This window comes from Selaginella moellendorffii, unplaced genomic scaffold (genome assembly GCF_000143415.4).
Source record: "Selaginella moellendorffii unplaced genomic scaffold, v1.0 SELMOscaffold_4, whole genome shotgun sequence".
Lineage (NCBI taxonomy): Eukaryota > Viridiplantae > Streptophyta > Lycopodiopsida > Selaginellales > Selaginellaceae > Selaginella > Selaginella moellendorffii.
The window spans coordinates 898,226-926,102 of record NW_003314265.1 but is presented as its reverse complement, the minus strand read 5'-3'; the positions used below and the strand labels follow the sequence as shown (position 1 = coordinate 926,102).

At 47.3% G+C, this 27,877-nt stretch overlaps 7 protein-coding genes and 1 non-coding gene across 8 annotated transcripts; 4 read left to right on the top strand and 4 right to left on the bottom strand.

Moving 5' to 3' along the window:
- Positions 1 to 234: 234 nt before the first annotated feature.
- On the bottom strand, positions 235 to 316 carry TRNAS-CGA. The gene has a single exon. It is a non-coding gene; the product is annotated as a tRNA-Ser (tRNA).
- A 130-nt stretch (positions 317 to 446) lies between these two features.
- On the top strand, positions 447 to 5,512 carry LOC112344303 (trichohyalin-like). Its single transcript, XM_024668748.1, has 12 exons — positions 447 to 646; positions 705 to 1,324; positions 1,376 to 1,439; positions 1,491 to 2,021; positions 2,073 to 3,005; positions 3,059 to 3,271; positions 3,326 to 3,523; positions 3,571 to 3,766; positions 3,820 to 4,331; positions 4,386 to 4,530; positions 4,571 to 4,680; positions 4,727 to 5,512. Exons 1-12 carry the CDS (start codon positions 557 to 559, stop codon positions 5,510 to 5,512), a joined length of 4,398 nt encoding a protein of 1,465 aa, XP_024524516.1. The 5' UTR covers positions 447 to 556.
- Positions 5,513 to 5,631: 119 nt separating this feature from the next.
- LOC112344302 (cell division control protein 2 homolog) lies at positions 5,632 to 7,215 on the top strand. The gene is made up of 3 exons (XM_024668747.1): positions 5,632 to 5,749; positions 5,973 to 6,847; positions 7,069 to 7,215. Exons 1-3 carry the CDS (start codon positions 5,632 to 5,634, stop codon positions 7,213 to 7,215), a joined length of 1,140 nt encoding a protein of 379 aa, XP_024524515.1.
- On the bottom strand, positions 6,932 to 8,974 carry LOC9654407. Its single transcript, XM_024668781.1, has 2 exons — positions 8,052 to 8,974; positions 6,932 to 7,993 (listed from the first exon to the last, which is right to left on the bottom strand). The coding sequence occupies exons 1-2, from the start codon at positions 8,777 to 8,779 to the stop codon at positions 7,264 to 7,266; spliced, it is 1,458 nt and encodes a 485-aa protein (XP_024524549.1). The 5' UTR covers positions 8,780 to 8,974; the 3' UTR covers positions 6,932 to 7,263.
- Positions 8,975 to 8,978: 4 nt separating this feature from the next.
- LOC9655614 (pentatricopeptide repeat-containing protein DOT4, chloroplastic) lies at positions 8,979 to 11,372 on the top strand. The gene is made up of 2 exons (XM_024668780.1): positions 8,979 to 9,087; positions 9,173 to 11,372. The coding sequence occupies exon 2, from the start codon at positions 9,306 to 9,308 to the stop codon at positions 11,238 to 11,240; it is 1,935 nt and encodes a 644-aa protein (XP_024524548.1). The 5' UTR covers positions 8,979 to 9,087; positions 9,173 to 9,305; the 3' UTR covers positions 11,241 to 11,372.
- Positions 11,225 to 12,875, bottom strand: LOC9654406. Its single transcript, XM_002963977.2, has 5 exons — positions 12,645 to 12,875; positions 12,050 to 12,538; positions 11,941 to 11,987; positions 11,605 to 11,891; positions 11,225 to 11,555 (listed from the first exon to the last, which is right to left on the bottom strand). The coding sequence occupies exons 1-5, from the start codon at positions 12,873 to 12,875 to the stop codon at positions 11,350 to 11,352; spliced, it is 1,260 nt and encodes a 419-aa protein (XP_002964023.2). The 3' UTR covers positions 11,225 to 11,349.
- Positions 12,505 to 14,789, top strand: LOC9655613. Its single transcript, XM_002964350.2, has 2 exons — positions 12,505 to 13,680; positions 13,739 to 14,789. Exons 1-2 carry the CDS (start codon positions 12,953 to 12,955, stop codon positions 14,751 to 14,753), a joined length of 1,743 nt encoding a protein of 580 aa, XP_002964396.1. The 5' UTR covers positions 12,505 to 12,952; the 3' UTR covers positions 14,754 to 14,789.
- A 2,243-nt stretch (positions 14,790 to 17,032) lies between these two features.
- LOC9654405 (nuclear export mediator factor NEMF) lies at positions 17,033 to 21,493 on the bottom strand. The gene is made up of 14 exons (XM_024668779.1): positions 21,367 to 21,493; positions 21,199 to 21,311; positions 21,051 to 21,147; positions 20,878 to 21,002; positions 20,346 to 20,817; positions 20,109 to 20,294; positions 19,761 to 20,054; positions 19,561 to 19,713; positions 19,357 to 19,511; positions 19,196 to 19,301; positions 18,258 to 19,118; positions 18,132 to 18,195; positions 17,787 to 18,083; positions 17,033 to 17,732 (listed from the first exon to the last, which is right to left on the bottom strand). The coding sequence occupies exons 1-14, from the start codon at positions 21,469 to 21,471 to the stop codon at positions 17,530 to 17,532; spliced, it is 3,231 nt and encodes a 1,076-aa protein (XP_024524547.1). The 5' UTR covers positions 21,472 to 21,493; the 3' UTR covers positions 17,033 to 17,529.
- Positions 21,494 to 27,877: the final 6,384 nt, after the last annotated feature.

Here is a 27,877-nt window from a genome sequence, read left to right as displayed (position 1 = left end):
TCAACCATTAGATTATAAAATAAATTAGAATATATTACAAAGTGTTTGAGGAAGATTATAAATTTTAAATAATAATTTAATCTAAATGAATAACAACTGTTAAATGGTCCTAGAATATTTAGCATATTTTAGGTATATCCACTTTTACTTAAGCAATCGATCTTCTTAAACTAATATTCTAATTTCATTATTTCAATTTTCGGTAAGAAAAAAGGCTTCCAGCAAAAATTAGACCGCGGACGGCAGGACTCGAACCTGCGCGGGCAGAGCCCATTTGATTTCGAGTCAAACCCGTTAACCACTCCGGCACGTCCGCGCGCCAACAACTCCTTCCCGCTCATGCCCGAGTAGAACAAAAGCTGGAGCCACGTGGCAGCGTAGGAATTTAGGGCTAGGCACTTGGCGGACCATGGAAACTGGAATGCTGGGAAATGCGCGGGCTGGGGTTCCTCGCCGAGCTGTGGATGGATCGCGCTGCCACTAAGCTCGCGCTCGATTCCTTGTCGCAGCAAGAATGTAGGTCAAGAAAGTGTATGGACTATCTTTGTGACGATCGATGGAAGGCATTGCTCCTGGCGCCGACGCCATGATGACCGAAATGTCTTCCAACGACATAGCCAAGCGATTTGAGCTGCTGGAGAGCCAGGTAGGCGCGGATTATCTTCTTGGCGCTTGAAACTTTTCAAGTTTTCTTCTGTTTATAGTGGCTCGACTTCCAGCAGCGATCTTCCACTCCGGACCTCGAGGAAGAACCCATCGAGTTTCCATCCTCCTTGGCCTCCTTCGACGCAAGCAACAACGTTTCTTCGGCGCCCAGTGAATGCCCAAAGGACTCTCTAGTTGGCAGGCAATCAAACATCGTTCTACCGCGTTTGAAGCCGTTTCCTCCAAGGGCTCTCTCCAAGAGTCCAGCATTCGGGGAACCAAATCGAGCGGACGAGGACAACATCAACATCAGCCAGCCGGATTCTCCACTAAGTTCGTCGTCGTCTTTGTCAACTTCTTCGTCGTCCTCGGGATCCAGTTCCGGTGGTTTTGGCCACAGTGATCCGCTGAGTTCCAGGAGGAAGCGCTTGTTCTCGCAGCCTGTCACGCCGATCAAAGAGGCCATTTTGGATTCTTCGTCTCCGAAGAAAACTTCCGGGTACAAGAGCTCCCAAGCATTTTTGACAACAAACAGGAAAGATGGTGATACTCCAGTGGTGTGCATGGATACACACCAATCGCGATCCCCTCCTCCTGGATTCGTGGCAGAGGACATTGATAGCACGTTCAAGACGTCCTCGAAACAAAACAATCAACAACAGCAGCGTTTGTCGTCAAGGTAAATTCTACTTCATCGAAACAGTATGTTTCTTACTCCGTTTCTATGCAGGTCACTAAGTAACAAAAGACCATCTGCGCCGCATAGAACCGCTGCGAAATCTACCGCCGTGGTGGTAAGCTAAATGTGCGAATGCGTTACTGAATCTCACTTTTGCAATCCACAGGAGAACGACGACTGCGAAGGGAAAACGGTGCTACAATCTCTGCATGCCTCCCTACTTAAGGTGCTCTCGCAGCTGGAAAGCAAAGAAAAGAGCCTGGGAAAGGCATGGAAAGAATGGAACGACAGTCCGGAGTCTAGTAAAGGGCTGAAGCATTTTTCCGAATTGGAATTGCTGACGTCGAGCAAGCAGACGGGCTTCAGTGGTCTTCCTCGGGTGGCCGGGGCGAGCAGTCCAGAGAAATGGTGCGACACAGTATCCGCAGTATGCCAGCGCCTGGTTTCTTACCTGGAGAAAGAAACGATGCTGCAAAAATGGGCGATTTCACTAGAGAAAGAGTCTATGCGTGTGCTGAAGTTAGAAGAGGACATTGTTGAAGCAAAGGTGCACACGGCGGAGGAACTCGAGGCAGCGAGGAAAATGAAAAAACATGCGGAGGATAACAACAAAGTGGCAGCTGAGGAACGCCACTCCCTGGTGAAAGACAGGGATGCGCTCGTTCAGTGGGTTTCACATCTCCAAGAACGTGAAAAGGTCCAATCCCTTGCTACTTTTTGTGCATGATCTGACATTTCGTGCAAACAGTTTTTGCACCATGAGCTGGAGAATCGACTTCAGAAAAAGGAGAACGAGCTCGATGAACGTGAAAGTTTTCTTCAGAAGAGAGAAAGGAACGTGCGGGAACTAGAAGAGAGTCTTCAGAAGGAAGACATTGATCGTGCCGAGCGCGACAATGTACTCCAGAAACGAGAGAGAAGCCTCCAGGAGTCTGAAGAGAAGCTGCAGAAAAGAGAGAGACATCTTGGATCTCGCGAGGAAAGAATTCACAAGAAGGAAAGGAGCATTGAGGAGTTGCAGCAGCGTCTCAAAGAGAAGGAGAGGGACCTTGAGGAAATGGAATCCGATCTAGCGGAGAAGGTATTGGCGACCGAAAACCTCTCGAAGAAGCTGGTAGTCCGAGAGAAGGCGTTGAATGACCTCCATAGCAAGGCCGAACAAGAGAAGAGACACGTTCAAGAGGTGTCCCACAGTCTGGAAAGGGAGAAAAAGAAGCTGCATGTTGCCGAGGTCGAGAACGAGCTCTCGAAGAAAAATGCTCAGGAGATACTCTCTCAAGCATCCGAGGAACGCAAGAAATCGAGCAGTGCTTTGAAGAGGACGGAAGAGAAGCTAAGAGCGTGGGAAGAAAGCCTGAAAGACAAAGAAAAGGACTTGCAGCAGCAGGAAACGCTTCTTAAGGAACTCGAGGTTCAACTCGTCAAAGAGCAAGAGCGGTCTCATACGATGCATGCGAAGCTTATCAAAGACCAGGAAGCCATTATGGCTGAAGAGGAGGATCTTAAGCGCAAGGAAATGCTAATGGAAACCAAATCCTTTGAAGCAAGAAGAGAGCTGGAAAAGCTTAATCGGGAAAGAAAGAAGGTCCTTACTGAGTGTAAGCGGCTGACCGAGATGGAAGCCAGGATCCAGGAGGCCGAGAAAGCTTTGGAGATCAGACAGCAAGGTCATCACCAGAAGGTGAGTTTACATCATTTCTGTGATTCTATGTTCAAGCGAGAAATCTGGATCAGGTGAACAAGCAAGCGGATGAATATCGGCTTCAAATTGAAGATCTGGAAGTAGTTCGGAAAGACCTCGATGGCAGGACTTCTGAATTGCAAAGAAGGTTTGATCACTTGCAAAATGAGAAGCAGAAGTTTGAAAAGTACAAGAAAGAAGAAGAAGAAAAGCTGCTGTTTTTACTGGAACAAAAAAATGGTCTTGAAGACCAACACAGAAAACTGGTTAAGTCAAAAACCTGGTATCAAAGTCTTTAACGTCCGGGGTGATTTATGCAGAGAGTTCTACAACGGGACATAGAAAGGGCTGGAGCGGAGATGATTAATCACATTATGATTATGGACAAGGCGTCATCGAAGCTAGAAGGTGAAAGGCAGCAGATTGCCACATCACAGGAGCAACTTGAAGCGGTAGCTGAAAGTCTGTTATCGAAGCAAAGGCAGATGAAAGAGAAAGAAGAGGAACTAGGACGAAAGGTAGCATCGCTCTGTGCTTTTCATTTCTAAACTGTACGTAATTCCAGGAAGAACGATTAGAAGAACAAGGAGGTACTCTGCTCTCAAAGAGAAGAGAGATGGCAAAGGTGGAAAGTGCGCTGAAGAAGAAAGAGGAAATACTTGAAGAACAAAGCTGCACTCTCTTGAAACTGGAGGTTGAGGTCAAGGATAGAATGAGAAGAGTTGAGAGCCTTGAAAGGCGGTCTATCGAACTCGAGAAAGGTAGCTGCGATTCTTCTCTCTGTTGTTTTACTTACTGATATATTTGTCTGTAGCATGGGAAGAGCTGAAAGAAGAACAAGCGGCTTTATCAAAGCAACGTGAATACCTGGGATCTGTGAGGACGCAGTTTGAACAACTGGCTGCGAGTCAAAAGGCCGAGCTTATGAGCCAAGCAAAGGAGAGGGAGGAGATCAACAAGATGAAGGAGAGACTTGACAAGCAACGCAACGAAACCGCACAGCTGATGGACGTGCTTCGTGACAAGGAATTTAAAGCGGCTGAAAAAGAGTCATCCTTGTTCGAGATGGAGTGCAAGTTCCTCAAAGGAAGAACACAAATCGAGAACGACGCTGAGGAACTGAAGCAGCAGCTAAGAAAAGCCCATTCAGAACTGGATGCTCAGCGGCGTTATGTGGAGGATAGACAAAAGGCAGTAGATTCCGCTGTCACGTCTCTGAAGGAAGAGGCAACGAAGCTCAACGCAAGAAAGCGTGAAGTGGACGAGAAAGAACAATCTCTGAAGGCGATGCAGGACAGACAAAACTTTCTCGAGCTACATAGAAGGGTGCGCGAAAACTACAACTTATCATTTCATGTTACTTTGGTCATTGCATTCCAGGATCTCAACGACAGGCAGCTGCTACCTCTTAGCGACAAGATAAATGCAATCGAGAGCGCTCTTGAGGACGGGCATTCACGAAGTGAAGCGACTAACCTCGTCAGGGAAAGAGAAAACTTGAAAGCTCAACAACTTGAGCTGGTAAGCATATAAAACACCTACTTGGAACTCAATGCTTTGAACAGGAAAAGACGAAGCTAGCAGTGCAAGAGGCGAAATCAACTCTGACAGTCCAACTCAAGGCCAGCAAGAAAATGGTGGCGGATGCGTCTCTTATTGCACAAAAGGCATCCAGGTACGTCAGTAAAGTTGGCATGATGCATGAGTAACATATTTCACAGGGAAAGGGAAGCGCTGGAAGAAGAGCGCAGGCTTCTCTCAGAGAAGAAAAAGGAGATAGAGACTTCCCTCACCGCGCGAGAGATGCAGCTTTCATCCGAGATGAAACGACTAGAAAGCATGAAGAAGGCTCTCGACGACAAGCTGCAGAGTTACGCAGCCACCAGCAACAACGGCTCCTGGGAACCCATGCGAAGCAGGCCGGGATCGAAAGCCGGCAGCGAGAGAGACGAGAGCGAGAGCACCGAGATTGGCGGGAGGAACTTGGCGAGCTACAGCAGGCTGGGCAATCAAGCACAGGATCACAGGCCTCCCCCGCGGCTGCCGAGCCAGAGGAGGCTGGAGAACGTGATGAGCAGCCTGCTGGACGCGAGGCAAGCGAGCCGGAGCAGGCTCCAGCGGACGGAGAACGCTCTGGCGGCAGTCCCCGCGACGGCACCGTCGACGCTGGAGGTGAGGCAAGCTCTCCGGAGCTTGTCGACGAGGCTGGCCACCATGGAGCAGATCGAGGAGGGGCTGGCGCGCCAGCTGCGGGAGGCGTACGAGGCGGAGTCGACGGAGGAGGGAGCCATCGTGGACAAGGTGGAGCTGCTGAGCAGGATGGAGGAGCAGCAGGGGTTGCGCGCCGGGTGGGAGCGGGACATGCAGCGGCAGCTGGAGAAGATCAGCGCGCTCCAGACGGCGCCAGCCGGGTACGAGACGATGATGAGCATGGAGTCGGCGGTGGACAGGGCGCTCAGCCCGATCATGGAAAGGTGCTATGGAGAGCAGCAGCAGGAGGAGAGTAGTGGTGATCAGGCGGCAGGAGGTGGTGGTGGCGGTGGCGGAGGAGGAGGAGGAGGAGCTTGTTCTTCTTCTCCGAACGATAGCTTTGCGAGCAACCTGGTGCAACCCGAGTGGAGTTATAATGGCAGTGGCACGGCAGTGGCATGCTGTTTCAAGGAGAATGACGCATTCTCGGCCTTTCCCTTGGTGGATACATGTTACCATGGCGATGCGAGCGCGCGGAGAAGATTGCTTGGCCAGTACGTTTGATTTTTCTATTTCATTTTTATTTTTCTTTTGTATCATATATTGTTCTATTTGAGATTCCCTTTCGTTGGGCACTATAAAAACGCTAGGACTAATAGGGTTTGTGTGCTAGGACTAATAAGGTTTGTGTGATGGAGTTGAAGAAGACGGTGCTAGGGAAGTATAGGTTTTGTGATGGTATCCAAACGATTGATAGGTTTTATATTGTGAGTGAAGGTCGTAACCAAGAAGGCGATAAAGTTCTAATCAAGAAGATTGATAGTGAATTATACAACTATAATCACATGGTCCGAGAGGTTGAGCTCATGAAGGAGTGCAAGCATGAGAACATAATGAGAGTTCTCGACATAGGCCAAGAAGAGGATGGAGATTATATGGTTCTAGAGCACTTGTGCGATGCCAGGGACCTCCAGTATGAGCGATTCTACTACAAACTCTCTGACGTAGGGTTGATCAAAGAAACCATACGGCAGCTCCTGGTGGGCTTGGCAAGCTTGCACGAGCGAGAGGTTGTGCATCAGGACATTGTGCCCGCTTGTATCAGATTCGAGCTCAATCATAGCAACTTTGTGGTGAAGCTGGGAGATTTTCACTGCTCAAGGAGGCTATCAACTCCACCAAATGTAGATACTATGGGGAGCAGTGAATCAATGGGATTCACTGCTCCTGAAGTTATCTCCCGAGAGACGGAGAAGATAGGGAAAGGTGTGGATATGTGGGGTGTTGGAGCTGTGCTTGCAAATATGCTCTTAGGAGAGAACCCTTTTCTTGAAGGTATTGATTTGAGTTTGAGCTGCGATGCAAACAAGGCCAAGGTGATGGACAATATGAAAAAGTTCTTGAAGTGGGATTGGTATGAGATGATTGAAGACGAGGATGCAGTGGACTTGCTGCGATGTTTATTAGTTTGGGATCCAGACAAGAGGATTACTGCGGAACAAGCTTTGAAATCAATGTATTTCAAAGTGAGACCTCAAGATATCGAAAAGAAAAGAGTGGTGGTACCTGTTGTCAAAGAAGAAAAGGAAGAAGAAAAGGTGGTGCCGAAGAGTATTGATCTTTTCAAAGAAGAAAAGGAAGAACTAATGATGGTGGGTCTTTTCATAATGTTTGTCATAGCTGTCATCATATATTTTAGTTTATGCATAAAGGTGGCAAACCATCTATAAGTTGTATCGAGTTTTTAAAATCAAAACTATTTTATCATCTACATGCTCCGGCTAGCTGTAACAAGTAAATTGGCGCCTAATGTAGACAATCTCTTCGAGCATGTCTTGGTACGTGAATGGCCTCACGGCGGCCTTCAATCCAGTCCCTGGCTCGAAGTTCCAGTTCTTGCTCTCATCCCTGTCATCGTCGAGCTGATCGAAGTGGTGGAAATAGAGCTCTCGCGGGTAGCGTCGCAGCGCAGCATAGCTCGGGGTTACCTCCCGGTAGAAATCGCGCTGCCAGGACGTAAGGTTTCTCTTCCGCAGTGGATGGGGCTTGCCACCAAAGTAGCTCTCCTTCATCCTCCTCTTCCTCTTCTTTCGCATCCCCGCTTCTCCTTCGTTGCCCTGTTCAGCTGCGATTCCACTTCCTTCTTTTCGAATACGATGGTCTCCTCCTGGTTCTTCTTCCTCTTCCTGGGACTCGAAGCTTTCGAGCTGCTCTTCGTCGTATTTCTAAGCTGTGCCAGCGCTTCACCCAGATCAAGCTCTTGATCACCAGCTTCTTCACTAGCAATATCATCGTCTTCGTCATCACGACCATCTTCTTCTTCTTCTTCGTCATCGCCACCTTCGTCTTCATCATCGCCACCATCTTCGTCTTCTTCATTTTCATCTCCATCTTCACTACCATGATCTTGCTCGCCATCCTCGTCTTTGCCTTCCTCCTCCTCATCTTCAACATCCCACACACTCTCGTCACTCGCAAACTCAACCTGTCGCCCCGTGGCCTCGGCCTCGGCCTCCTTCCGCCGCCACTCCTTGGTAAACGGATGAAGGAACTGCACGGGCTGGCCATTCATCATATGCTCCAGCACCAGCGATCTCCGCTCTTCATCCAGCCCCACCCACGCCGCCACAATCTCCGCCTCGCTCGCGCTCACCTCCACGCCCAGCCTCTCGCACAGCCGGTAGTAGAAGCTCTTCTTTCTCCTCTCTTCCACGTCCTCGCCCTCGATCCCATCCAGCTCCGTCTCGGGATTGAGAAGCTCGAACAGCCCACGCATGTAATCCTCCTGCGGCTCATATCTACGCAAGAAAACGATCAGACAATCGATCGCCAAGAACAAGAGCTCGAGAGTAGTACCTCATCTGATACTCCGGCCTCTTCACCCAGATCAAATCCGGCCGGCACCACGACACACACCTCGTCACCCCGTGCCGCGCCCGAAGATCCACCCTCTCGCCAACGTCCCACTTATCGAGCTTGGCATCGCCAGACTCCACAACGACGTGCGCCGCCAGCGTCCACGTCTTCCACGGCGGCTGCCATCGCCGCGGCTTGCTCGTCCCCCTCACGAACACGTAGAATAAATGCATCTTGGCCGAGTCCATCATGTCGAGCTTCTTGTCGAAGATCCGGCACTGCTGGAACTTGTGCATCTCCTCCATCTCCTCGTCGTCCCGGACCGACGAGTAGAGGAACACCATGTCCTTGTCGTGCACGGACCCAAACTTGGGCTCGCCGAAGATCATCCCGCGATGGCGGTATGGCCCGTAAGCTCCATACTTGTAGTAGTCGTCGTTGTAGACGATGTCCGCCTCGGCCAGGACCTTGTCGATCACCTCCGGCGATGGACCCAAGTCCTTGGGCTTCCTGGGACCGTCGAAGCGTCCCCCGGGACTCACCCTCTTCTTCTTCCCGGCGCTCACACTCACGTCTCTTGGAGTTGCTCTTTGGGTGATCGAGGTGAGGGAGATTGAGCTTACCCGAGTGATGGGAGGGATGGATGGAGCTGGATTGGCGCTGTGAGAGCTCCTGAGCTCTTGGCCTAGGAAGGGGCTGCCGCTTTGGAGGAGAATGCAAGAGGACATTGACGAGCCCTAGAAACAGAGTATGCCAGGGGAAGGGAGAAGGAAGGCCAATTCGCAACCGATTCGACAAATTCTCGATGCTAGGGGATGGAGCTGGAAGAGATCTGGGAGCCCAACTCTCTGGATCTCGAGAAAGTTCGCGCGCGATAGAGAACTTTACTGTAGAATCTCTCAAGAACGAGAAGAAAAGCGATTGGCATTTCATTTTGCCATGTGAATGGCAAGATTTGGATCCACTGTATTCTCCCGAGGGTGTTCTTCATCGGGATTTGCATCGGCCCTTAAGAATTGCACCGAAGTGTCCGAGGGTAAGCACATCCACAGCCAAATCGTTTCTGCCGGCTTGGATAGATCCACCTATGTTGGAAATCACGTCTTGGAAATGTATGGCAGGCTTGGAAGCGTGGAAGAAGCCCAAGAAGCGTTTGAGAAAGTGTTTGAGAAGAACCACATTTCGTGGACACTCTTCATTGCGGCACTTGCCCAGAACGGGCATTGCAAGGAGGCACTTGCAACCTTCAAGAAAATGGATCTGGAGGGTGTCAAGCCGAAGAGGCTCGCGTTCCTGCGAGTGATCGGAGCTTGCTGTGACGCCAGAGACGCAACCGAGGGCAGAAAAGTCCATGCACGGGTTCTGGAAGACGCTGTTCTGGCGAGTGATGTGTTTTTGAGCGCGGCACTCATCAACATGTATGGGAAGTGTGGCTGCCTGGACGAGGCCGAGATGGTGTTTGGTTCCATCGCTTCCAAGGACGATTTCTCGTGGACTTCGATGATAAGAGCATACGTGGAGCACGAAGAGTTTGATCTGGCGCTGGAGATCTACATGGAGTTTCTGGTGGAAGGAGGCAAACCAGACGCGTCAACTTTCAAGAACATCCTGAGAGCTTGCACTGGATTGGAAGAGAAATCTCTCCCACAAGGCAGGCTCGTCCACTCCCAGATCCTCGAGTCCGGGCTCGGCTCAAACTTGGCGCTCGTCAATCGCCTCGTCTATCTCTATGGAAGCTCCGGGTGCTTTGAGGAGGCCATGGATCTGCTAGACCGCATGAATCCACCGGAGGACGTCCCATGGAACGCAATGGTGGCTGCGTTGTCCCAGCGCGGCAAGAACAGGCAAGCTCTCGAGCTCTTCAACCGGACGAGTTTGGAGGGAGTGAAGCCGAGCGGCGTGACATTCGTGAGTGGAATCGATGCCTGTTCGGATGGTGGCGATGAGCAGCAAGGCCGAGCGATCCATGCGCGAGCTCTCGAGGCCGGATTCGGCAGCGACGAGGTGGTGACCGGATGCTTGATCAATATGTACGGAAAGTGTGGAAATCTCGAGCAAGCCAGGCGGATGCTGGAAGCTAGCGGCTGGAACAACTTGGTTTCGTGCACTTCCTTGATCTCGGCCTACTGCCAGCACGGTCTTCTCGAAAACGCTCTCGATGTCTTCCACCGGGTCGAGCAGGGAGGGATCAAAGCCAACAAGGTGACGCTCGTGAGCGTAGTTGCCGCGTTTTGGAGCTCGGATTTCCTGGATCGAGGGCGAGCCATGCACGCTCGTTTGATCGAGCTCGGGCACTCATCGGACGTGATCGTCACCAACGCGCTCATCGGCATGTATGGAAAGTGTGGAAGCTTGCCCGACGCGAAGATGATCTTCGCGAACGCTCGCCGGAAGAACGCCGTGTCGTGGAACTCGATCATCGGAGCTTGCTCGCAGCAGGGAGATGGCAAGAGCGCATTGGACTTGTTCGCGAGGATGGACCTCTCGGGGTCCTCTCCGACGACCATCACGCTCGCAAACGTCCTGGAAGCTTGCGTCCGGATTAACGATCTGCCTAGAGGAAAGGTGATCCATCTGGAAATCCGGGGATCCATGCTCGAGCACGATCCAAACGTGAGGAGCTCGCTGCTAAACATGTATACCAAGTGTGGCAGCCTCGTCGATGCCGAGAAGATCTTCCAGCGCTGGCAAAGCTCTTGCGTGGTGACATGGACGAGCATGATCGCGGCCTATGCCAAGCACGCTCGATTCCAGGACTCCCTCAAGCTCGGCCAGAGGATGGAGATGGAGGGCGTCAAGTTTAACGAGGTGACGTTCCTGACCGTGATCTTCGCTTGCAGCCACGCCGGATTCGTGGAGCAAGGCTGCCACTACTTCGTGTCTATGACGAGGGAGCGTGGGATGACGCCGAGCTTGGAGCAGTACAGCTGCGTGGTGGATCTTCTGGCGCGAGCCGGATGGATTGAGCAAGTGCTGGACTTCATCGAGAGGAGGATGCATCTCCCCCCAAACGCCGCGACTTGGATCGCACTGCTGAATGCTTGTAAAATCCATCATGATCTCCAGAGGGCCGTGATGGTGGCAGAGAGAATCATCGAGCTATCGCCTGGGAATTCGTCGGCGTGCTCGCTATTGCAGGATGTTTGCAATGAAGCAGGGATCACGCAGTCGGATATTTTGGCCTCATGACTGTCTCAATATTTCTCCAAACATTGCAAAGATCACGTTGGCTAGAACTATCACGGATGCATGGGGGAAAACAACGAAGAAAATGGTCCTATAGTACCTTTACAATTGTCTACCAAGCTTTATCTTTCTTCACCGCGGCTTTCTTCTTGCTGCTCTTCTGGCTCTGCTTTAGCTTCGCCAGTCCCGGAGCGCTCACCTTCACATTTCCAATCATGCACGCTACCAGATCCGACTCCGCCACCGCTTTCATCAATTCTTTCTCTCTCGGAAGCACGTCCGACGAGCGAATGAAAGCGTCCATAGCCATTTTCGCTCCTGGAAGCAGCAAACGAGTGAAACCAAGCGAAAGAAAACCACTACTTACCTTTGCCTTTCTTCGAAGGCCCTGGTGTGATCTTTACGTGGTACTTGTAGTTCTGGAGAGCACTGTACCCGCACACCGGTACCGCGTAGAGCAGGATGTCGTTCGGGAAGGACCTTCCAGTCAGAGCGTCCAGCTCCGTTAGCTTCTCCCTTTCTTCCTCGCCCAGATCCACAATGTTCTCCTCGGCATTGATCGCTGCAATTTCGCTTGCTTCGAGTCCGGGCACTCGGATGCAACATGTCCACTTTTGTTGCAGGTGTAGCAAATCACCGGTTTCTTTGCTGCGTCTGTAAAGCTTACAAACTTCAAGGACGAAAATTAGAGTACAAGACGAACCTTCGTTCTTCACGCTCCTTGGCTGATGGTTTCTCTCGTCCTGCAGACTGTTTGTAATTACGTTTCAAGTCAGTTCCAGGAAGAACAAAATCAAAAGAGAAAAACTTACAGAAAGTAGGGCCGTCATCTTGCTCGGCATACTTCTCGTGGAAGAGATTTCCTTTCCTTTCTGCCAGCGGACCACCATCTCGGCCTCGTCCAGGCAGCCACACTTCCCATACATGTTGATGAGTGCCGCGCTCAAAAACATATCACTCGCCAGAACAGCGTCTTCCAGAACCCGTGCATGGATTTTTCTGCCCTCGGATGCGTCTCTGGCGTCGCAGCAAGCTCCGATCACTCGCAGGAACGCGAGCCTCTTCGGCTTGACACCCTCCAGATCCTTTTTCTTGAAGGTTGCAAGTGCGTCCTTGCAATGCCCGTTCTGGGCAAGTGCCGCAATTAGGAGTGTCCATGAAATGTGGTTCTTCTCGAACACTTTCTCAAACGCTTCTTGGGCTTCTTCCACGCTTCCAAGCCTGCCATACATTTCCAAGACGTGATTTCCAACATAGGTGGATCTATCCAAGCCGGCAGAAACGATTTGGTCGGAGGAATATTAATGAGGTGCTCCTGCTGGCTCCGCTGTTGCCACCGCCAGGCTGATGGCCATACTCCACCAAGATGTCGTCGTGCACCTTGTTCCTTCTCCTCTTCAAGAGTACCCTCGGACACTTCGGTGCAATTCTTAAGGGCCGATGCAAATGCCGATGAAGAACAACCTCGGAAGAATACAGTGGATCCAAATCTTGCCATTCACAGGGCAAAAAGAAATCCCAATCGCTTTTCTTCTCGTTCTTAAGAGATTCTACAGTAAAATTCTCTCTCGCGCACGAACTTTCTCGAGATCCAGAGAGTTGGGCTCCCAGATCTCTTCCCGTTCCATCCCCTAGCATCGAGAATTTGTCGAATCGGTTGCGAATTGGCCTTCCTTCTCCCTTCCCCTGGCATACTCTGTTTCTAGGGCTCGGCAATGTCCTCTTGCATTCTCCTCCAAAACGGCAGCCCCTGCGTAGGCCAAGAGCTCAGGAGCTCTCACAGCGCCAATCCAGCTCCATTTATCCCTCCCATCACTCGGGTAAGCTCAATCTCCCTCACCTCGATCACCCAAAGAGCAACTCCAAGAGACGTGAGTGTGAGCGCCGGGAAGAAGAAGAGGGTGAGTCCCGGGGGACGCTTCGACGGTCCCAGGAAGCCCAAGGACTTGGGTCCATCGCCGGAGGTGATCGACAAGGTCCTGGCCGAGGCGGACATCGTCTACAACGACGACTACTACAAGTATGGAGCTTACGGGCCATACCGCCACCGCGGGATGATCTTCGGCGAGCCCAAGTTTGGGTCCGTACACGACAAGGACATGGTGTTCCTCTACTCGTCGGTCCGGGACGACGAGGAGATGGAGGAGATGCACAAGTTCCAGCAGTGCCGGATCTTCGACAAGAAGCTCGACATGATGGACTCGGCCAAGATGCATTTTTTCTACGTGTTCGTGAGGGGGACGAGCAAGCCGCGGCGATGGCAGCCGCCGTGGAAGACGTGGACGCTGGCGGCGCACGTCGTTGTGGAGTCTGGCGATGCCAAGCTCGATAAGTGGGACGTTGGCGAGAGGGTGGATCTTCGGGCGCGGCACGGGGTGACGAGGTGTGTGTCGTGGTGCCGGCCGGATTTGATCTGGGTGAAGAGGCCGGAGTATCAGATGAGGTACTACCCTCGAGCTCTTGTTCTTGGCGATCGATTGTCTGATCGTTTTGTTGCGTAGATATGAGCCGCAGGAGGATTACATGCGTGGGCTGTTCGAGCTTCTCAATCCCGAGACGGAGCTGGATGGGATCGAGGGCGAGGACGTGGAAGAGAGGAGAAAGAAGAGCTTCTACTACCGGCTGTGCGAGAGGCTGGGCGTGGAGGTGAGCGCGAGCGAGGCGGAGATTGTGGCGGCGTGGGTGGGGCTGGATGAAGAGAGGAGATCGCTGGTGCTGGAGCATATGATGAATGGCCAGCCCGTGCAGTTCCTTCATCCGTTTACCAAGGAGTGGCGGCGGAAGGAGGCCGAGGCCGAGGCCACGGGGCGAAAGGTTGAGTTTGCGAGTGACGAGAGTGTGTGGGATGATGAAGATGAGGAGGAAGGCAAAGACGAGGATGGCGAGCAAGATCATGGTAGTGAAGATGGAGATGAAAATGAAGAAGACGAAGATGGTGGCGATGACGAAGACGAGGAAGGTGGCGATGACGAAGAAGAAGAAGATGGTCGTGATGACGAAGACGATGATATTGCTAGTGAAGAAGCTGGTGATCAAGAGCTTGATCTGGGTGAAGCGCTGGCACAGCTTAGAAAATACGACGAAGAGCAGCTCGAAAGCTTCGAGTCCCAGGAAGAGGAAGAAGAACCAGGAGGAGATCATCGTATTCTAGAAGAAGGAAGTGGAATTGCGGCTAAACAGGGCAACGAGGAAGAAGTGGGGATGCGAAAGAAGAGGAAGAGGAGGATGAAGGAGAGCTACTTTGGTGGCAAGCCCCATCCACTGCGGAAGAGAAACCTCACGTCCTGGCAGCGCGATTTCTACCGGGAGGTGACCCCGAGCTATGCTGCGCTGCGACGCTACCCGCGAGAGCTCTATTTCCACCACTTCGATCAGCTCGACGATGACAGGGATGAGAGCAAGAACTGGAACTTCGAGCCAGGGACTGGATTGAAGGCCGCCGTGAGGCCATTCACGTACCAAGACATGCTCGAAGAGATTGTCTACATTAGGCGCCAATTTACTTGTTACAACTAGCCGGAGCATTTAGATAATAAAATAGTTTTGTCGTTACATGGTTAAGTATTTGCCACCTTTATGTTGTATATAAACTAAAATATATGTATGGCCAACATTATGAAAAGACCCACCATCATTAGTTCTTCCGTGAATTCTTTGAAAAGATCAATACTCTTCGGCACCACCTTTTCTTCTTCCTTTTCTTCTTTGACAACAGGTACCACCACCTTTTTCTTTTCGATATCTTGAGGTTTCACTTTGAAATACATTGATTTCAAAGCTTGTTCTGCAGTAATAGAGTAAAATAAATTAAGTGAAAAAGAATGCCCTTTTTGTTATTTTAAAAGATTGTAATTCTAACCTCATTTATTTTCTAGTTTTCAGTGGAAACAATGGCAATGATCAATATGATAGCATATATACTTTTACCAAGGTTTTTTTAATGGATTGCAAGAAAATCAAAATATGAAAATTGTAAAAGTAAAAAGAAAGATAGGTTCTCATGAACTTTATCTTTTTTAAATAACATAATCTAGTAGAAACTTTCAACCTAGATATTTATATATTTCAATGCATCAGAACCATGATTATAAGAGGCCAAGAGGTGTCATATTACAAGATGGAGGAGGTGCCTTCAGACGAGGAAAAAGATGGAGGATATACCTCCATGTGAGGAGGTGCAACATAGAAAGATAAAGGAAGTGCTTCCACATGAGGAAATAGAGGAGGCACCTCCATACAAGGAGGTGCAAGGCTAAGAGATGAAGGAGGAGTCTTTATGCAAAATGGTGAAAGAAAAACTTTAATTGCGATGCAAAGTCACTAACAAGCAAGTTCTATGTAGCATAGCTTACTCATAATATGGAATCTCATGCTCATAAAAAGCTTTGTATGCAACCTCCACCTATATAATCTGAATGTCATCACAAAAATCCTTGAGCACCATGTGGAGTGTCGATCAGTGAGTTTAGAGCTTCTGCCTTCACCTCCACTTGCACTATGTCATATAGTGTGTCCACTATAGTCTTGACCATCTATGAGCTTTTAAACCTAAAAAAATATAGGAAATGGATTCTATATATAAGTTGTAGTGCAAATTTCATAAAGTCCATTTTTAATGCTTATCATGGATGAATTTACCATCTCAATATAAGCCTTAGAGATTAAAATCTCTAAGTGCAAGTCATCACCATTGCATCCTCCTCCTCCAAATCATGGTGATGAATGTAAGCTCAAGCAACCTATGGCAATACACAAAATGAAAATATGTGCATGTGGCAGTGGGGAAATGCAATTTTATGTCTCACATTTTGAGAAGAACCCTGGCAGTGGGTATCTTGTTACTTGCATCCACATGATGAGAGTTATGGCTTCTTCTCATGGGCTGATACTCCAGATTTAAGATGCAACAAACTATGTAGCCTTATGGCATCATATACATCATGCAATCTACGGTGGGAGTTCGTTTCTTGTATTGGTTGTCACTTCTTTGCATAGAGGGATACTCTTCACTAGTATAAATATTGTTCATGTTTCTAACATAATATATATAACCACAATTTTACCTTTCAAAACATTTATTCTTACTTGCTAATAGCAATACACGTGGATGTGTATGAAGAACCTTTAATATTATAAAAATTATAAATTGAGCATAATTTAGATGCGTGGATTTTTATTTTCAGTAAAATCCAATAAATAGATCTTGTCAAGATTCTAAATTTTTGGTTTTTTTTTAATTATAATTCAATTATAACAGGCAAATCAGCCCTCTTTAAATTCTGCATAGTTAATAGGAGTAGATAGGTGAATTTACAAAAACACAAATTGAGTCATAAAAGTTGTATTGATCATTGGATATGCCACAAATGTTGCATACTAACATTTAACACACAATTTATTGTTCCAAATTGTTGCTTTAAGCACTCCCTAGCAAGTACCACAGTTCAAACATGGATGTATGCTTCACACACCTCATGTAGTTAAGGTCTTGTCTTGTGACGTGGGTTGTGGAACAAAAAGAGACCATCACTACTATAATCCAGGCTAGATGTAAAGTGTTTGACAGTGCAGGAGTGGTAGTAGAGGCATAAAAAATGCCATACCATTCTTTTGAACAATCTCTTACTCATATAGATGAAGTATGGGATGTGAGGGTGGCTACAAAGGTGGATGCACATACACTAATCAATGTGAGATAAGGACTAGTGGCGATGGAGACAGAATGTGTAGAGACCTGGGCAATTCTCTTGATCATAAAATCAACCAGAGGTTATCAAAACTGATAACCAATTATATAATGAGGACACACTATGTAATTAATATTATCATGAGATGATGATATGAACCATGTCAACACTGATATCGAGCGTGCCCAGCGCAACCACAGAAGCTACCTCTGACGTCTCACTGTGCGCACAGATTAAGTCGAGGATTTTGTTGTAGCAGCTCCTCACATACACCAGCGGCTCATGCTTTCTTCTTGGCAACCGCCCGGGCTCGTCACATCTGTGAGAAGGCTTTCAGCTCCTTGTACAGGGTGTTAGCTTCGTTTGCAGGCTTCGCAACCAGGCTGGGATGTGGGATACCGAGCAGCTAGAATGCACGCAGCCAGGAGCCTCGACATTTTCTCAAACCTCTTTGCCACCTTTTTGTATTTGCGTTCCTCGGTTGTTTCTACCCTCAAATACCTTCTAGGCACATACTAACATTGCAAAGATCACGTTAGCTAGAACTATCACGCATGGGGAAAAACAACGAAGAAAATCGTCGTAGAGTACCTTTACAATTGTCTTCAAGCTTTATCTTTCTTCACCGCGGCTTTCTTCTTGCTGCTCTTCTGGCTCTGCTTTAGCTTCGCCAGTCCCGGAGCGCTCACCTTCACATTTCCAATCATGCACGCTACCAGATCCGACTCCGCCACCGCTTTCATCAATTCCTTCTCTCTCGGAAGCACGTCCGACGAACGAATGAAAGCGTCCATAGCCATTTTCGCTCCTGGAAGCAGCAAACGAATGACACCAAGCGAAAGAAAGCCACGTAACTATTTACCTTTGCCTTTCTTCGAAGGCCCTGGTGTGATCTTTACGTGGTACTTGTAGCTCTGGAGAGCACTGTAAGGCCCGCACACCGGTACCGCGTAGAGCAGGATGTCGTTCGGGAGGGGCCTTCCAGTCAGAGCGTCCAGCTCCGTTAGCTTCTCCCTTTCTTCCTCGTCCAGATCCACAATGTTCTCCTCGGCATTGATCGCCGCAATTTCGCTTTCAGTTTGCTTCGAGTCCGGGCACTCGGATGCAACATGTCCACTTTTCTTGCAGGTGTAGCAAATGACGGGTTTCTTTGCTGCGTCTGTAAAGCTTGCAAACTCAAGGACAAAAATTAGAGTACAAGACGAACCTTCATTCTTCACGCTCGGTTTTTCTGGTTGCTCCTTGGCTGATGGTTTCTCTCGTCCTGCAGACTGTTTGTAATTACGTTTCAAGTCAGTTCCAGGAAGAACAAAATCAAAAGAGAAAAACTTACAGAAAGTAGGGACATTCTCAGCTCCCGTTCCTCGTCATCTTGCTCGGCATACTTCTTGAGTTTCTTCAGCTTTCCCTTCTTCCCGCGGACCTGCTTGTTGCTCCCTTCACTGGGCTTGGCTCCTGAACTACCCTCCTCTATGCCATCTTTCTCATTTTCCTGGGCCACTTCCTGAGTGTTTCCACCTTTCTTCAACTTCCTTCGCTCTGCTTTTGATATGTACGGCTTCTCCCTGGCTACCTTTGTCTCTTGATCAGCGTCATCAACTTGGTCTTCTGTTTGAACTTCACCCAGTCCGTACTTATTCGTATCTACCTGAGACGGAAGAACGGACTTGAGCTCTAGCGCCTTATCAAGCAAGCTATCGATATCTGAGTCGGATTGCGGAGCCTGTTCCTCCTGCTCATCCATTGCTGCGTTCTCTGTTTCCGGTGCTCTTGCTTCCTCTGATTCCGCTTCCTCCGATCTAGCTTCCTCTGCTTCCGTCACACTAGCTTTCTCTATCGTGCTTCCACCATCACCGCTTTCTTTTCTCTCGTGAACTTTGTCCTGACTATCCTCTACACTAGCGTCGTCAATCTCCTCATCGTCCTGAATCTCTGCTTCTGGTTCTTCGTTGTCCCCTTCAGCTCTAATTCTCCTCTCGTTAAAGTGAGCAGGGATGGAGCTTTCATCAAGCCTGAAAAAGAGTCCAAACCCCATGACAAGTGGATACGGTGGAAGAAAATTCTTCTTTCCTCGTATCATGAAACTTCCAACCGTGAGATATTCACCCGTCGGGGCCGTCTTGCTCACTTGATGATCATATACCCACCAAGCACTTGTAATGATCTTGGAATCCCATGCTTGACTGCGACAAACCTGTCAAAACAAAAAAAAAAAAAAAACAAAAAAAGCGAAGGAACTGCATTGCGAAAGATAAACAAACAGCTCGTTACCGTAAAACATCCAGCCTGGTTGATTGTTAAAGGCGACACAGGTTGAGAAGGATTATGATTCTTGATTAGAGTACTTGATGCACCATGCAAATCGGCGTGAACATACCTGCAGGTCCAGAAGCATAACATGAAACACACGAAATCAACTTCATACTACGTACAAATCGCCTTTCTTCATGTAGCGCTTGACAATTTGTTCGTTCTGTTGAGCGTCTCGTCCACTGATGATAAGATAGTTCTCACTGCTTATGAACCAGTTAAACTTCTCGAACCAGTGGACTTTTCGCAAGTGCGAAATAGTTGCAACAGCCTTCGCCTGTGAAAGAACTTCAAATCAGCACAAATTACGATAGCAAGTCTGGCACCTGGGATAATTGTTGCTGCGTCTTTCTCTCTGCAGCTTTGAAGGCTTTTTCATGTGCTGCAACAGTCTTTTCCTGCTTAAGCGCTTGCTTCTTTTTCATGTCAAACCACTTCCTCGCGTTTGCATGAGCTGAGAGAGAAAGATCAACTTCCACCTGCAAAATTACATATCAAACAACCATAAGATTTGCTGAAGCCATACCTTATCCGCGGGTTTTGTTTTATCATCGTCATCCATATCGTCGAGATTATTGCTTAGGAGTAATGTTATGTGGTTCTTTTCCAGCTGCAGACTGTGTATGAGTCCTGCTACGGGGTTGCCAGCTTTTCTTTCTTCTTTTATCATGCGTCCCAAGTCTTTCCAATCCATGCCATTTGCAAGCGCAGCACGAACCGCATCAATGGCTAGATCGACGTCAGCCAGGTTGTATTCGATGAGCTCAGCTGTGTGTACTGCTTGATCAACTTCACGTTTCAGAGATTCCACTCGACTTCTCTACATGCCAGTTACGAGTTGAGAACATTTAAAATTTATTGCAGTGTTCGGTACCTGATCAGCACGAATTTTTTCAAGCTTTGAGAAGGCAGAATCCTCCTGTGTCTTTCGCTGCTGGTCCAGTCGCTGGCCCTCAATCTTACTGAAGAATTCATCCAGCGCCGCGTCAAAAGTGTCGAACTTTATATACTCCCGGTGAGCGCTCTGCTTCAATAGGAGTGGAGAAAACTCATCGAACATCTGCAAAAGCCCACAATCAACTTCAGACCATTAGGTAAGACGCATATCCACCTTCTCTTCCGCGGACTCTGCGTTCTTCTTCTTGGCAGTCTTGTTTGGATGAAACGTGATATATCCTTCCGGCGTAAAATCACCTGTCGTCACACTTTCCAGCCAATCTTCGAATCTTTTGATAGCTTCCAGTAGCGAGTGAAGATCCTTCTCAGATACCATCGACCTGTTGGAAGCGTCACAAACTTTCATATTTGGTTGCAGGCCAGCGTCCAGAATTACGTGCTCAAACACCGCTGGTCCGTAGCTAAAGCTGTCTAGCAAGATCGACTTCAAAGTAAATCCCTCGTCATCCTTTTTCTTCTGCAAGCGTGCATCTTGCGGGGTCTGCTGAGCTTCCTGCTGTTCGGCCTTCTTCTCATCCGGAGAGAAAGCACGTATCAGGTCTTGCATCGTCGTTCGTTGAAAGGTTCGACAATTCTCGACTGGATATCGATGACGAGCCATCATAGCAATGCCTTTATAATCGTCCCTGGAAGAAAAATGTAATAGCACAATGTCTCGCAAAGAAAAATAAAAATAACAAGCTTGCCTGTGACTTCGAAGTAAAGTAAGAACGTTGTAGTCCGCATCAGTGAGTAGCACGTTGCCTTGAGCATAGAGCTCCAAGATGATGTGATGAGCGAGTTCTCCAGTGCCAAATTGGAAATCCACCACCTAGAAAGAATCATAGAGAATTACTTGAAATTTTCAATGTGACCATACCCGATCAACACCAAGCTGTTGGACATTCTCCAGTCTTCTAGTTCGTATGTGCTTTCTCAGCTTCAGAGTAAATCCAGAAGGTGTAACGCTCTTATCCCTGCAAAGGAGAAAGACACGAATCTCTCCAAGCTTGAATGAAATCTCTTACCGGGAGAATTCGGTCATATGCAATCGGACGCCACTCTCCAGCAGCACGAGAGCTCTCTCGCCTTCTCCGGAACTAGTGAGGCCGCTGCTCTTGGCGAGCTTGATCACATACGTCTGGAATGCGAGAGAGAGAGAAAATGAACCGATGATCCTGTCGACGGAAGATTACCTTCGGCGTGAGATCGTACACGTTCGCGCACCGCATTCCGATGAGACAGCGCAGGCATTTCACCTCCGCCGCCACATCGGCGACGTTCAGCCGCCCCTTCACCATGGCGCTCGTGCACTGAGAGAAACCCTAGCTAAGCCTCGTATAACTAAGGGGTCAATTTGATTCGTTTAGAATATTCAAGATTTAGGGTTTTGTCAATGCTGTACCGAGGTAAGTCAAATTCGAGCAGTGTAGACACTCGGCTAACATTCTTTTCTGCCCAGCAGCAGCACCCAACGCTCGATCTGTTCGCAGAATCGCCAACGAAGCCACAACAGCTCCTCCGCTCAATCTCGTCTACGACGCCAACACCACTTCCTTGCTTCTCTTCTGCGATGACTGCTATAAAAGGGAATTCACTTGCCGATTGAATGACTACATCCCCCTGAAAGCGTTCTACCAATCACTGTGGCTTGCTCATATGGAGTTTTGCTCCGAGCTCTTGGAGCCACCCGGCTTTTCTCTACGACCCCGAGATGCCACCATCGCTGGAGCCGCTCAAGCCATGCCAGATCAAGAGCATCGAAGCCCTGGGCTGCATCTCCATGTTCGAGCTTGGCCTGCGATGGAGTTGTCGTCCGGCGAAATTTAAGGTCCTAAAACTCCATCACGATGTTGATGCCGGCGCTGTGAGGACTGATGTTCAAGGGCCCATGTGGCGGAACCGGATATCCACCGGCCACCTTCTTCTCGCGGTTCCGTCCAGGGCGCTGTTGGAGTACGATGCGCTGGAGTGGATTGTGGATTACAAGGACTACAAAGGCATGCCAATGACGTTGTCAGTCAGGAAGCTGGTGACGGCTTGTGCTGCCAGGGGACGTGATCCTGTGAAGGAGCTGCAAGACGCAGATGGCGTGGTGGTGGATCTCCGGGGTATAGCAAGGTTGGGCTCTTTTTTCCAGAGATGCTGTACAGCGCTTCCAAGAGATGACAAGCAAACTTGAGCCATGGAGGCTCCGCCCGGAGATGAGAGTCGCAGCTGGTGAGGTCTTTGACGATGATTTATGGGACGCGCTTGGTGTTGAGGGCAAGGTCACCAAACATGCTACCATATGCGAGGTGAAGGACTTTGGGGGCACCGTGGGTATGATGCTACTTCCTGCTAGTGACGAAAGGTGCGCAAGTCACAAGCACCGAGGCTGAGAAGTGCTCAAGAACAGACCTGGTATGTGAATCCATGGCCTTTGTGATTAGTTTTGATGTTACTTCAGGTTTGTGTTAGCAACAAAGGCGCAGAAGTCATAGAGGCCAAGAAGTGCTCAAGAACAGACCTGGTAAGCTCCATGACGTTTATGATTAGTTTTGATGTTGATGTTGGGCACTTCAGATTTGTGTTCGTGATAAAGAGCTCTCTAGCCAGCCTTCCTCTGCACAACTCTTTTCAGGGTTGATTTGCTGCCACGCATGGACATATAAGGGTGTTCATTGGTAAGCAGATTTCTAGTTTTCACATTCTTTCTTTATATTCAGCAATATTTTATAAAATATTTTTGAAGAAAACCACCTTGCACAAAATGGTAACATTGTGTCAGAGCTACAGAAAAATAGGAGGTCTCTTATCGATGATGTTTGGGCTTTTTTTTTTCTTTCGTTTTTTACGTATTATATTATATGTATAATAAGGTAACTACATGAGAAAATACTTGTTTCAGGGTACATCACATTAGATATATTATCAGTTGCCTTGGGAAAGTCTTTCTCATATCTTCATGGTCGTGGTGAGTTGTCTAGTTTTATTGGCATTTGTTTTCAAAGGAATAAATAAACTAGAATATCAAGTTTGGTTGGATGATTACCTTGCATTTTATTGTCATTATTCAGTGTAAATAATTTTTATTTTTACTTTCTCTTAATATATTTTATATTTAGGACAAGGGATCTCATGGAAGAAATGTCCATTAACACAAGATTGGAGCACATATTTCCATCAAAACTAAAGGATCTTGAGTTAATCTTTTTTGTTGCCACACTTCCTGTGTGCAGGGCTTTAGCATTTCAGAAGAAAGTCCATATAGAATATAGGGATGATATAGGGAAAAATATTGTAAAAGACTAAGGATGGTTAAAGGTGAAAGCCAAAAGCATTGGGGGGGGGGGGTTTGTAGGGGGTTCTAAATATATAGTAAAGATAGTGGATAGATTGGGCATAACTAACCAACTTGAGGTATAGTTTAGTTTCTATTTACATGCTTATCCCTGTTCTGTGTTTGGTTGGGTTTAAGCCTAAGTTCCATTCCATGCTAATTAGTGGAGTACCTATATTCTCAAATTAGGCCGTTAATATGTTAAAATAGTTCTAGACTTTATTTGGCTTCATTTTACATGCTAGCCTTAGCATTGGGAAGTTAAATGCTCTAGGATTTTCCAAGTCATTCCGTGCTCTTATCCCTTCACTCCTTGGGTTATATGCTTGGAAATCACTCTATACTTTGGTTCCTTTGCTCCTTAACTCTATACTTAGGAGTTTGGCTTCGTTCTTTCATTCAGTAGCCCAAAGCTTTGAAACTCGGGTTCCACTTCACTTTCCTTGGGATACATGGTATATGGTATGTGTCATATGGCATATGAAGGGTTTAAATTCTGCTTCATAGTTATTTTATAGTAAATCACCATAGGATAAAGGGTAAAAACCACATACATTACATATATGAAGTTAAGTATGTTATAATTAGTGTTTTGTTAAGATCTTATGGGATTTGTGCATGCACTTGCCCTTGATGACACTTTTTCATTAGTATAACATTATAAAACATCATTTTTCCCACTTGTAATTGCATGTGTTTGAGCTCCATTTATTATAGGAAATTATCATGTTTCAATAAAGGTTAAGGCTATTGCTACTAAAGAATGAGGACATGGTTAAAGCTATGATGTTTGTTGCTAAACATGTGAGAAGGTTAGCCATACATATTAATGTTGTTGATGTTTCCCAGATTAGCACTTTTTGTTGTTTGGATAGAAGTCTTGGTATCAATAACGTCATGTTAGTGCTATTGCAGTGGAAGGTCTTAATACTAAGATTCTTTCAAGAAATAGAAAGTCAAAGACATTATATGAATAAGTTAGTGACCCCTTCATCCTTCTTTCTAAAATACCATAAGAAAGTCATTCGATACTCATTATTAATTTGAGTTTATCTTTTATTCCTTAGTATGTTGATCATTTACATTTGCACTATGCAGAAGAGCCAATCTTCATTCTCTATAGCAACAGTTATACACATTTGTGTATGTGGGATGAGAATTATGTGTGTGGGTGATATTGAGTTTAAGCTCTAATCATTGTGAATGGTGCTAAATTAAGCTCTTAACTTCATCTTTTATATAGATTTATTGCAATATAATCATGCCAAATGTGATTTTGAGGCTTCTCCCCTTGGTGTATAAATAATGTGCAACACTTCTTCAATAAAGTGCAATATCTTGATTGTTCTATAAATCATCTTTCTAATCATACTATACTATTTCAAACATTGTTAAAGTTGTTAATATTGTTTTTTATTTTGTCTAAGATGGTACTTGATCTTACATAGTTTCAAACGCTAAAAGGTGATAATGAATATGTTATTCTAGCATAAGTGGATTTTTAAATGAGGATTATATATTGTTGACAACTATTATACATGATATATAGTGTCAATAAGGTGTGGAGCTACATTTACCTTCTTTTGGTGAGGTTTGTAAGGCTTAAAAAGTTAAGATGTAGATCTAAATGATTCATAATAGTTTAAAATTTCTATATTATTTGTTGATGATTTATCATGTTAAAGACAATTTTTTACTTTAGGGGGATTGGTCCTAATAATCATTTGAGGCTAGTGGTGCTTTTGATTTTTATTTTATGCTTACCATGACTCTTTTATTCTATATGGCCATATGAGATATTGTTGTGTAACTAAGAAGATGGGCAAGTATTTATATTGGCTGTGTGAGGGCCAAGTGTACGGCTACGATGCCGTATACTAATATTAGCGTAATGGAATTTTGGTAGCCGTCGGATTGGTTTCAATCCAGACCACTCGCTCCTGTATATAAGCTAGGGTTTTTGGGCTAATTGATATGCACATTTCTGTATTCCCGTTCCATATTCCATGCACTCACATTGGTGGAGGTGAGGGGCACCTTTGATTGTCCCTGGGAGTGCTTGGATTTGGGATTTCAGTTTAGATTTAGCTTTTGCATCGTCTAAATCTAGCTTTTTCCATTTCCTTTCTTTTGTTCTTTCTTTTCAGGATTTTGGTTTAGATCTAGCTTTTTGCATTGTTTAGATCTACCATTTCTTTCTCGCTTTTTGTCATTTCTCTTTTTTTGCTTTTTCTTTTTCGTTCATCTTCATGGCCGATCCGCAATCTCCTCCTTTGACTCTAGAGCAGCAGTTGGTTCAATTGCTTGATGTTATGCGTTTGCAATTGAACAACCAAACTCAATTGATGGTGGCATTCACAGCACATGGTCCAACTCCTCCTGCTCTTGGTGCCAATCCTCGCGTTCGGCCAGAGTTCTTTCGTGGGGATCCTAGGGATGATGTGTACCATTGGTTCGATCACTTCACGGTGATTGCCACATATCATTCTTGGGATGATGCTCGACGTTTTTGTGAGTTTCCCACGTGTCTCCAAGGGACGGCGTTGCAGTGGTACAATGGATTGAGTGCGGCCACTCGTGGGGATTGGAGTGTTCTTCCAGATGTCTTCAAACGCACCTTCAGACATGCCGATGATTGTGACGATGCCTTCCAACAATTGCATCGTCTTTGCCAAGGGCCATCTAAGTTGGTGATGCAATTTGGCGTTCGTTTCTGAAGTCTTTTGCTTTGTGCGGAGCCTAATATGTCAGAGCAGATCAAGCTAGGAATGTTGTGGCCAGCACTTCGTCCAGATCTTGTTGGCCTTGTGCATGCACTTGCTCCTACCACCCTTGACGATGCTCTTCGCTTGGCACAACATTATGAGACGTCGCCTCTTCCACTTCTTGCTGCACGTCCTTCAGCTCCACTTCCTATGAGTGATGGTCCTGTTCCAATGGAGGTTGATGCTGCTGCTACTCGAGTCCATGGACAAGGGCGCGGACGTGGTCGTGGCCGTGATGTTCGTTGCTGGGCGTGTGATGAAGTTGGTCATACTTATCGGCATTGTCGACGCTTTCCGGATTGGCGACCTCCATTTCCTGGATGGAGACCTTGGCGTCAGCAACGTCCTGTTGGTGCTGCTGCGGTGGAAGGTTTGGACACCGAGGTGCATCCGGGAAACGAGGAGTCGCGCGAGTAACGGAGGGACCTTGCGCGAATAAGTTAGTGACCCCTCCATCTTTCTTTTGAGAGTATCATCAAGGGGTTCACTCGGCACCGGTTCATCCAGTGTTTACTTTCCAAGTTCGTTTTTATAACAAGCGGTCTCCTATTCTTCTCTCCGTGTTGGTTGATACAGGTTTGAGTTTATCTTCTATTGCTCGACCTGTTGCCACACGTTGTTGTCTACACTTGCGTCGTGCGGCAGATCCAGTTTTCATTCTTTATGGCAACGGCCGTACATATGCATGTGCACGAGATGAGGCGGACCTGGTTGTGCATGTGGGCAATCTCGAGCTTGAGTTGCAGTCATTGCGGGTAGTGCCGAGTCAAGCTTTTGACCTCATTCTTGGTATGGATTGGTTGCAGCGCAATCATGCCAAGTGTGACTTTGAGGCTTCTCCCCCTTGTCTCATACTTCCTTATGTTTCATCCATTCCTCTCACTTCCGTACCTCTTCCTCCCTCTACTTCTACTTTTGCTTTTATTACTTTTGTTTCCCCACTATTTCCTCCTATGTTTCTATCTTGTTCTGCTCTTCCCTTTTCCGATCCCTCTGAAGCTCTTTGTGTTGCAGCTGTTGATCGGCTCATGAAGGAGTATTCTGATCTCTTTGACTTTGACCTGTCTTTTGGGGCTAAGATTGCCACACGTCATCCAATTCCAACCGGGGATGCTCGTCCAATCAAGGTTCCTGTTCGTCGTCGATCACCCAAGGAGATCAACTTATCTTGGGTACCGTATTTCTCGTGAGGGTTTGCAAGTTGATCTTGACAAACTTGTAGCCGTTCTAAAGTTCCCTACTCCGAAGTGTGTGAATGATGTGCAGCGCTTCCTGGGCAAGGTGCAGTATCTCGGTCGTTTTGTGGATCATCTTTCTGATCGCACTGCACCATTGCGAACGTTGCTTAAGTCGTCAATGTCATCTTTCATCTAGTCTTCAGATTGTGAGCGGGCGTTTGTGGATCTCAAAGAGTTGTTGATGACTCCTTCGGTTTTGGCATATCCTGACTATACTCGACCTTTTATTTTGTGCGTTGATGCTTCTGATATTGGTCTTGGAGGTGTGCTAATGCAAGAGAGCCCGAGTGTGCCTGGTCAGCGTCATCCCATTGCATATATAAACCATACGTTACAACCAACAGAGGTGAACTACCCCACGACAGAGAAGGAGTGTTTAGCG

Excerpts from the sequence above, each read along its gene's own strand:
- LOC9654405 (XM_024668779.1), bottom strand. The coding sequence starts at position 21,471 with ATGGTGAAGGGGCGGCTGAACGTCGCCGATGTGGCGGCGGAGGTGAAA. Across the intron at positions 20,295-20,345 it reads CAGAGTCCGCGGAAGAGAAG|ATGTTCGATGAGTTTTCTCC; the intron begins GTGGATATGCGT and ends GGGCTTTTGCAG. Across the intron at positions 17,733-17,786 it reads GCCTTCGAAGAAAGGCAAAG|GAGCGAAAATGGCTATGGAC; the intron begins GTAAATAGTTAC and ends TGCTGCTTCCAG.
- LOC9654406 (XM_002963977.2), bottom strand. The coding sequence starts at position 12,875 with ATGCTAGGGGATGGAACGGGAAGAGATCTGGGAGCCCAACTCTCTGGA. Across the intron at positions 12,539-12,644 it reads TTGCACCGAAGTGTCCGAGG|TATTCCTCCGACCAAATCGT; the intron begins GTACTCTTGAAG and ends GCACCTCATTAA. Across the intron at positions 11,988-12,049 it reads AGATGACGGCCCTACTTTCT|TCTGCAGGACGAGAGAAACC; the intron begins GTAAGTTTTTCT and ends AATTACAAACAG.
- LOC9654407 (XM_024668781.1), bottom strand. The coding sequence starts at position 8,779 with ATGTCCTCTTGCATTCTCCTCCAAAGCGGCAGCCCCTTCCTAGGCCAA. Across the intron at positions 7,994-8,051 it reads AGGCCGGAGTATCAGATGAG|ATATGAGCCGCAGGAGGATT; the intron begins GTACTACTCTCG and ends TTTCTTGCGTAG.
- LOC9655613 (XM_002964350.2), top strand. The coding sequence starts at position 12,953 with ATGTCCTCTTGCATTCTCCTCCAAAACGGCAGCCCCTGCGTAGGCCAA. Across the intron at positions 13,681-13,738 it reads AGGCCGGAGTATCAGATGAG|ATATGAGCCGCAGGAGGATT; the intron begins GTACTACCCTCG and ends TTTGTTGCGTAG.
- LOC112344302 (XM_024668747.1), top strand. The coding sequence starts at position 5,632 with ATGGCAGTGGCACGGCAGTGGCATGCTGTTTCAAGGAGAATGACGCAT. Across the intron at positions 5,750-5,972 it reads CGGAGAAGATTGCTTGGCCA|GTCGTAACCAAGAAGGCGAT; the intron begins GTACGTTTGATT and ends TTGTGAGTGAAG. Across the intron at positions 6,848-7,068 it reads AAAAGGAAGAACTAATGATG|TCCCTGGCTCGAAGTTCCAG; the intron begins GTGGGTCTTTTC and ends CCTTCAATCCAG.
- LOC112344303 (XM_024668748.1), top strand. The coding sequence starts at position 557 with ATGGAAGGCATTGCTCCTGGCGCCGACGCCATGATGACCGAAATGTCT. Across the intron at positions 3,272-3,325 it reads AAGACCAACACAGAAAACTG|AGAGTTCTACAACGGGACAT; the intron begins GTTAAGTCAAAA and ends TGATTTATGCAG. Across the intron at positions 4,332-4,385 it reads TTCTCGAGCTACATAGAAGG|GATCTCAACGACAGGCAGCT; the intron begins GTGCGCGAAAAC and ends ATTGCATTCCAG.
- LOC9655614 (XM_024668780.1), top strand. The coding sequence starts at position 9,306 with ATGGATCTGGAGGGTGTCAAGCCGAAGAGGCTCGCGTTCCTGCGAGTG.